At 38.3% G+C, this 8,738-nt stretch overlaps 1 protein-coding gene across 2 annotated transcripts; it reads left to right on the top strand.

Annotated features, from left to right (window-relative positions):
* The first annotated feature begins 116 nt into the window (after positions 1 to 116).
* LOC137634023 (uncharacterized) lies at positions 117 to 5,850 on the top strand. Of its 2 annotated transcripts, XM_068366262.1 has the most exons (3): positions 117 to 1,634; positions 2,037 to 3,799; positions 5,069 to 5,850. In XM_068366262.1, the coding sequence occupies exons 1-3, from the start codon at positions 1,034 to 1,036 to the stop codon at positions 5,330 to 5,332; spliced, it is 2,628 nt and encodes an 875-aa protein (XP_068222363.1). In that variant the 5' UTR covers positions 117 to 1,033; the 3' UTR covers positions 5,333 to 5,850. The 2 variants fall into 2 exon arrangements, with proteins under 2 accessions (XP_068222363.1, XP_068222362.1); XM_068366261.1 differs by having other exon boundaries at positions 121 to 1,634; positions 2,037 to 5,850.
* Positions 5,851 to 8,738: the final 2,888 nt, after the last annotated feature.

Below are 8,738 nucleotides of genomic sequence, written 5' to 3'. Positions count from 1 at the left end.
TAGTCATACAGATATTTGCATTCCTTAGCCTTCTTTGCACTTGTAATTTGTGTGTTTCTTCAGAGAACTATTCAGTGCAGTGTTGAAAACATCTCTTTCTTTTGTTTATTATAATTGTTTTTTTGTTTTGTGATATTGCGTGTGAAAGTAATTATATTGGAATTTAAGTTTATTTATTTAAGTATTAAATTACGGATTGTCTTTAGTGTTTAATTAAGTTCCTGCTGGATTGGAGAGGTAATTAAAAGAGGTAATTAAAAGTGGTTAAAACAACAAGTGAAGCAGACAGAAAGAATAATATTTTTGTTGGTGGTGATATTTTAAATTTATGAAGGATAACTTGAGTGATAACAGACCAGTAACATCCCCAAACCTAGCCACCAGGTAAGGTTCACTCAAGCCCGTCATAAGTGGGGGCCTGTCCGGGATTGATCTAGTCTTTTTGTTTGTGACTATTAAAGTATAAAGAAACTCAAGAGCATTGTTTATGAAAGTGATTTGTATTTTTATTGATGTTTTATTTTTGTTGTTTTCTTGCCAATCCAATCCAGCATTTCATATCACACGTACGCTGAATGGTTCTCTCACTCAAAATCGGTATCTGTAAAATAAAGGATATACTAGTAATCAAATATTAATTGGTTGGGTTCTGTGCTATGCTTAGCCTTCTTCTCCCTCCTTATTTTACGAGCCAAAATCAAGGTTCTCTTCTGCCATAAACTACTTCTTACATGCATATTGTGCTAATCTAGATATCATGTTTGTGTGCTATCGTGAGACCTTCGATCACTAATTGATCTCGGCCTTTATGTTGGCCATCCAATTTCAGTTAATCCTTTTTCAGACTGTGTATTCTATTTGCGGTCTCTTTAAAATTGTCTTGAGATTGTTGTAAACTTCATTATTTTTGACTGACATTTAGCTTATTTTTGGTGTCAAATGTGTGAATATTTAAATTAATGGCATAACCTAGTGCGAATACAAAGCATTGATATAATCTCTCTATTAACATTACTTTTGGTAATCCTTCAGAATGTCGTTTAATTTGGAGAAGTTTATGAACGATATAAAAGGAGAAATTTTGACTTTATGTTATGCCAAGAAACAGGAATTATTGTCTGTAGCCCAGAGATGTGATCTTGAGGTCGATCCAAAATATGTGAAAGCTGTCATTATTGATAAAATCCTGCAATTCTTCATAGATGAGGGAATCTTTGAAGATGATGATGAGGACATCGATGAGTTGCGCTCCCTTACTGGAGCATATGCCACCCCTGGAATAGATCCGAAAATAGAACAGTTGCGTCTTCAATTACAATTGCAAAAAGAACAACAGAAAATGGCTGCACTAGAACTTCAAAAGCAACAGCAACTATTGGCATTAGAGTATGAACACAAGTGTAAATTGGCTGAACTAGAGATACAAAAAGAACAGAAGTCGGCAAATATACAGATTAAGCTGAAAACTGATGAAGAGATACCCAGTAAGTTCGACATACTCAAAGCTAAAAAGCTGCTTCCTGATTTTGATGAAAAGGACCCAGAGGTATTCTTTACAACGTTCGAAGACACTGCTAAAACCTTGAAGTGGCCTCAGGAGCAATGGGTAATGGTTGTCAGAAATCAGTTCAAAGGTAAGGCAGCATATGTAATCTCTCAGATGGTTGAAGTAAAGGAGTATGATATGATTAAAAAGGCAGTTTTAGATGCTTATGCCATCACAGCTGAAGGTTATCGGCAACAGTTCCGGCACTTTTACAAAATGCCTTCACAAACTTTTGTTGAATTTTGCAGTGACAAAGTTAGGCAATTTACAAAATGGTTGCAAAAGACAGGTGTTTCAGATTTTGAATCCTTAAAAAATCTTATTCTAATGGAAGAGTTTATTAGGAAATTGCCAGGTAACATTGCTACTTTCATTCTGGAAAAGGGAGAAACCAACTTGTTGAAAGCAGCCAGTTTAGCTGATGATTACTACTTGATTCATAAAACATTTAAACCATTTAATAAGTCTACTTTTTCTCAATCATCCACAGCATATTGTTCCTACTGTAAGCAGGAAGGGCATCACATAGAGAACTGTCCTAATCCTTCGTGCAAGAAGTCTGATGTTGGAAAGAATTCTCCGAACCCTAATAGGAAGGATAATAAGAAAACTTTTCATGTTGCTGCTCAAGAACTTGATGGGGACGTCTTCAAACCTTTTACTTGTAAAGGCACCGTGAATGGTATTCCAGTTACTTGCTTAAGAGATACAGGATCCTCTCAAAGTGTGGTAGCTCTGCCTTCACAGGACTTCAAACTGAGACATGAGTATGTTACTGTTTCGGACCTCAGTACCACCAAATCCATGCCTTTGGCAGAGGTGAATTTACAGTGTCCTTACTATCAAGGTAATGTTTTAATTGCAGTTTCACGAGATCCTTTGCCTTGTTCATCTATCCAGCTTTTAATTGGTAATGATCTTGCAGGGGCCATTGTTAATCCAGTAGTATCTGATCCTGATATTCTTATAGAAAATGAATCAAATAAATTAAATAATGCTGTTATTCAAATGACATCAATTAAACCAATTGTTATAGATAGTGGAAATAGAGTAGAGAAGACATTAGACCTTATAAATATGACCAAATCAAATTTCAAGGACTTGCAAAATAAAGATCCTGTTCTTAAGGATCTTTGGAAGAAAGTTGCAGAGCCAGATGATCATCCCAAAACTCCTTACTTTTATCTTGATAATGATTTGCTTTTTCGACATTTTAGGTCCTCCAAAGCACCAGCAACCACAACATGGTTTGACTGTCATCAACTGGTTCTACCACTCTCTCTAGTTCCAGCTCTTCTTGAATTAGCCCACTCTCATGTGAACCACTTTGGGGTCAACAAGACTTACTCTACCTTAGCTGAAGACTTCTTCTGGCCTGGGATGAAGAAGGACATTCAACAATTTATTAAAGCATGTCATCATTGCCAGACTACTGGCAAACCCAATGAGAGACTTCCACCAGCTCCTCTTCAGCCCATATCCGTACCAAAGTTTCCCTTTGAGAGGATTATCATAGACTGTGTTGGCCCAATGCCTAGGACTAAGCAAGGTAATGAGTATTTACTTACTGTTCTTTGCCCAACAACGAGATATCCCATAGCAGTGCCAATAAAAAATATAAATGCAAAAACTATAATTGGTCAACTTGTCAAAATTTTCACAACCTATGGATTTCCAAAGACATTGCAATGTGATAGAGGCACAAACTTCACTAGTAAGCTTTTTCAACAAGCTATGAGAGAATTCAATATTCATAACATATATGCTTCTGCTTATCATCCCCAAAGTAACGGTGCTCTGGAAAGAGTTCACCAAACTATTAAAAACCTTCTTCGGAAGTACATGCAGGAAACTTCGGAACAGTGGGATAGAGATATTGATCTTCTGATGTATATTATAAGAAGTGTACCACAAGAGTCCACTGGAGTGTCCCCTTTCGAATTAATGTTCGGAAGAAAGCCCCGAACCACTCTCAGTATGGTGAAGGAAAATCTAATTCATAACAAGGAAGAAGAGATTACCAACATTTTGTCATATCTACAGGAGCTAAAGGATAAAATTATATCACTTCATGTATTTGCTAATACCAATCTTTTGCATTCCCAGGAGAAGATGTCCCGCTTGTATGATAAAAAGGCAAAGCTGCGTGTATTTCAGCCAGGAGATGAGGTGCTTGTATATCATCCCATACCCGGTTCCCCCTTACGTGAAAAATTTATGGGACCTTACAAAGTGCTTCAAAGAATTTCTAAGGTAAACTATGTTCTCTCTACTCCTGATCGTAGACGATCAAAGCAACTAGTGCATGTGAATTTGTTGAAGGCATATCAAGCACCTATTCAAATGGTAAGTCATCTCTCAATTTCTCCTGAGGAGAAAATACTACCACTGGAGGAATCTTCCTCAGAGTTGCTCGTGGTTCTCCCTGACGATGATCAACTAATCAACTGGAAAGACAACACCAACAGTCAAATTCTAAAATCCTTGCCCAGTTATTTTACAGGAATACCATCTTCTCAGAAAAAATTACTATCACAATTGCTCTCCAGGTTTCATGAAGTATGTTCTGACAGTTTGCAGAGAAGTCAAACCATTCAACATGATATCGTCATCGAGTCAGGTGTTACTCCCATACACCAGACGTACTACCGTATGGTAGGCAAGAAGTTGGACTCGTTGAAACAAGAGGTACAGTATTTACTAGATAATGACCTTGCAGAACCAAGCACTTCACCATGGGCTTCACCCTGTCTCCTAGTACCTAAACCTAATAATCAACTAAGACTCTGTACTGATTATCGAAAGTTAAATAAGGTAACTGTAAAAGATTCATTCCCATTACCTAGAATCAATGATATCCTTGATAGCATTGGTAATAAGAAAATTCTTACACGGATAGACTTAATGAAAGGCTATTACCAAGTACCTCTAACTCAATCAGCTAAAGAAATCTCATCATTTATAACTCCATTTGGGTTATTCTCTTATAAGGTCATGCCATTTGGTTTAACTAATGCTCCTGCCACCTTTCAAAGGATGATGTCAGAGGTAATAAGAAATATGAAAGACACTTACGTATATCTGGATGACGTGGTGGTAGCTAGTGACGACTGGGACGAACACCTGCAGACCCTCGAAGAACTCTTCCATCGCTTCAGATCTTCAAGGTTAACGGTTAATTTGGCCAAGAGTGCTTTTGGGAGAGCTAAGGTAACTTATCTGGGGCATACAATCGGAGGTGGAAGTATAATGCCCAAAGACGTCAACATTGCAAGTATACTTGATTATCCAATTCCAACAAACAAGAAAGAGTTAAAATCATTTCTAGGAATGACTTCATACTATTCTCGCTTTATTAAGAATTACTCTGAAATCACTGCGTCTTTATATAATTTAACATCTCCAAAGATCTCTTTTTATTGGGAAGAAAAGCATCAACAGCTCTTTAATAATTTGAAAAGAGTATTTATATCTAAACCCATTCTTAAAGCCCCAAATTTCAATCAAGATTTTTTACTCCAGGTAGATGCAAGCAATTCGGGATACGGTGCAGTACTTCTACAGATGTCATCAGCTTGCAAGTCTGGAGATGAGCCGCCACTGGACTACTTGTTTCCAGTATCTTATTTCTCAGGCTCATTCAAAGGTTCACAAATTAGATGGGCAACCATAGAAAAGGAGCTTTTTTGCCATCATAGCTGCTCTTCGTCACTTTGCTCCATATTTAGAATGCAACCACAAGGTCATCGTCTATACAGATCATCGACCTTTAACCTTCCTGGATAGATCACGACTACTGAACGACAAATTGTTACGTTGGTCGTACTATCTCACAAGATATAATCTTGAGCTCCGTGCGATCCCAGGACATCAAAACAAAATTGCCGACGCATTATCCAGACTTCCTGCTATCTCTCATCCCAGCCATCCTAAGTAGGATGCTCTTTGGGGGGAGGATCTATGACGGAACGTCATAATTATTAGAAAAAACTGTAAAAAATTATTAGTGTAAATATGATGATATCGGGTGTTTAATGTTCAACGCCATCTATTATCAGTTATGTTAACTATTCTACATTATCCTTGGTTTCTTTTCCTTAACTTAGTCATACAGATATTTGCATTCCTTAGCCTTCTTTGCACTTGTAATTTGTGTGTTTCTTCAGAGAACTATTCAGTGCAGTGTTGAAAACATCTCTTTCTTTTGTTTATTATAATTGTTTTTGTGTTTTGTGATATTGCGTGTGAAAGTAATTATATTGGAATTTAAGTTTATTTATTTAAGTATTAAATTACGGATTGTCTTTAGTGTTTAATTAAGTTCCTGCTGGATTGGAGAGGTAATTAAAAGAGGTAATTAAAAGTGGTTAAAACAACAAGTGAAGCAGACAGAAAGAATAATATTTTTGTTGGTGGTGATATTTTAAATTTATGAAGGATAACTTGAGTGATAACAGACCAGTAACATCCCCAAACCTAGCCACCAGGTAAGGTTCACTCAAGCCCGTCATAATATATATGTAGCAAAAATTATGGCAAACAATTCTGAAACAGGGCATATCTTGACAGCTTTAGGCAAGCAAAGACTAAGAACAAAATATCCAAAGGTTACACATTAGCAACTGAAATCCGAAAATTCCCTAATGGGCAAAAACAAATCATATAAAGAAAAATACTCAACTTAGGATTTTAATCCTCAGGCTTGCCTAAGCAACAAATTTACTACTCTCAAATCACAGGGGAGGCGTTACATGGCTCAGTCTCACTCTCCGCCCTGGATTCTGTAAGTAGAGACATGGTATAATAACAGTTGACGAAAGATCATATTACATACAAAAAACAATCCATTCCCTATGGAAAAGAAATGCATACAAGTCCACAGAGACGTCATTATCCCAAAGAGATACAAATAATTACCAGAAAAAATTAAAAATTAAACATACAGGTTGGCCAACACATATCAAAGAAAAAGAAATCACCAAAAAGATTACCAAATATAATCTTATCATATAGCTATATCAGTCTAGCAAAGTGCTTATAACTCAAAAGAAGTACTAGTAAATAACGCAGAACACACAGTAATGCGTACAAACACAGAACACATCTGTGTTCGCACTCAACTTACAGGTGATATCTGCTGTGACAGTATGTCCAACCGGATTCCTGTGGGCTCATTGGGACACACCCGAGCTCCACCTTGAGTAGGAATGTTTCCTCGACCTTCACCGGCGTGAGACACCTGGCGGGTGGTCCTCCTTGAACCTTGTGTTTCTACAGTCAAAGTTTCCCATACTGGCAGAGGATCTGTCAACATGACTGCTCTGACTCCATCTGCCCTCCGCCATCGGAGACAGGTAGGTCCACATATCATTGGCCTACAACATACAACCAGTCCACCCAGGACGGCAAGAAACACACACATGCTAGCTAAGTAAAAACCTACACTCAAAGTCTTAAGGGACGTTTTCAAATCTACACTCTGTTCGAAAAAGGGAAGGTGATCTAAGGACATGGTTCCAAGCCTAGTCAGATTAACGTGCACTAATACATAAGACACATTCACACCTGGCAAGATGACAGAAGCATTCAACACAGTGGTATCCTTAACTGTCACACGTTCACCCTTCATTCTCCTTTGGCCAGGTAGTCGATACCCGTCCCCTTGGACAGAACACCCGTCTTCATGTGTCAAAACAGTGACTCCTGATTTCAACACTTTGACCTCATTCCTCGAGTCACACATCACCTTATACTTCGACTCATGGCACATCGACACTACCTCTCAAAGTCTGCTTTTACCTCAAACTTACAACTATGCACAAATCCAGGCGGTTCCAGGTACACATCAAGCAAACAAACACGCGCGGTAGGCGCGAAAAACGCATACACAGGCTCACACAACACATGTGTTTTTCCTATCCTACACCCATCTAAGTTAGGCAAAGCCACAGCCCAAGTATCCTTCTCATTCACAGCAAAATACGGCAGATCCACTGACACTCGAGTTGCGAATTCCTCTGTGGCGGGTTTGGACCACATGGATTTAACTTTAAACAAACAAAAATCTGAATCCTCATTTTTAACAGGTATCTCTACAGAAAAGCAAAACTTGCCCTTTATATTAGTAACAGTCACGGATGACTTCTGATAAAACTCCGCTAAATTTTTCTATACAGGGGGAATAAACATTGGCACTACTTCATGAATTTTTTTAATGATCCTCAGAAACTCCCTTGGAGGTAAATTGTCGGATGTGATTTCGCCCGTGGTGGCCACTTGTTGAATTTGATTGGCCATATCTTCCAGGTGAAGAGTTAGCTCACTAGCTACAAAAGCTAATTGTGCAGCGCTCTCCACATAAATCACGTCTCTTTGGATTTGTTGTAATTTACTCTCGAAATCATTTATTCTTTTCGGTAACATAGTGAGTGCCTGCTGTCCTTTAGCTACAGTCATAAAAAGTGTCTTCAACTTATCATCTAAAACACACGTATGAGATATTACTTTATTTATCATGACATGTGTATTTTTCTCTTCTTTTGTGAAAGCAGATTCTAGTTGATCGAGTCCGACCGGGTAATTAGTCCAGTCCAACCTTCAATCAATTCGCCAATCCAATTAGCTGCTCGCTTTTTTCTCTCCCCTTTTGAAAGCACGAAGTCGTTGAAGGCCTCTAAGGACCTACCAAGGGTTCTTTTCACGTTATCAAGCATTGATCTGAGTTTAACTATCGTTATACCGCTTTTAACTTTTTTCAATTGATCCTCTAACTTGTCAATCTGGTCCAGGATTGCGACTAGAGGACTCGCAACTTCCTCGGGATCATAACTAATCAACAACACATGTACGTCAGACGTGAAAGACAACTTAAATCTCTCATCAAAGACTACGCCCTTGCGTACTCTCACTTCACTGTTCACCCACACGCAAACAGCTACCAGATACACTGCTGCGAAAAGTCGGGCACTTCCCATGGCTAACTAATTAACCTAAGTCTATCGCTAATCCTGGCTAACTAACTTCCAGTTCTACGCTCACTGCCTTTTAAGAGGCAATCGCCTCTCTCTTTTTGCCGTCGTCATCAGAGCTACGAACTATACATGCCCAACCATTCAAATTCCATTCTGGGCAACTGCTGACACCTTGTTCGCATCACAACAGAAAACAAGCCCGCAAAAAGATTTTCAAAGAA

Source organism: Palaemon carinicauda, chromosome 43 (genome assembly GCF_036898095.1).
Source record: "Palaemon carinicauda isolate YSFRI2023 chromosome 43, ASM3689809v2, whole genome shotgun sequence".
NCBI classification, from domain to species: Eukaryota; Metazoa; Arthropoda; class Malacostraca; order Decapoda; family Palaemonidae; genus Palaemon; species Palaemon carinicauda.
Note: the sequence above shows the minus strand (reverse complement) of the source record. Positions and strands in the feature narration are given on the sequence as shown.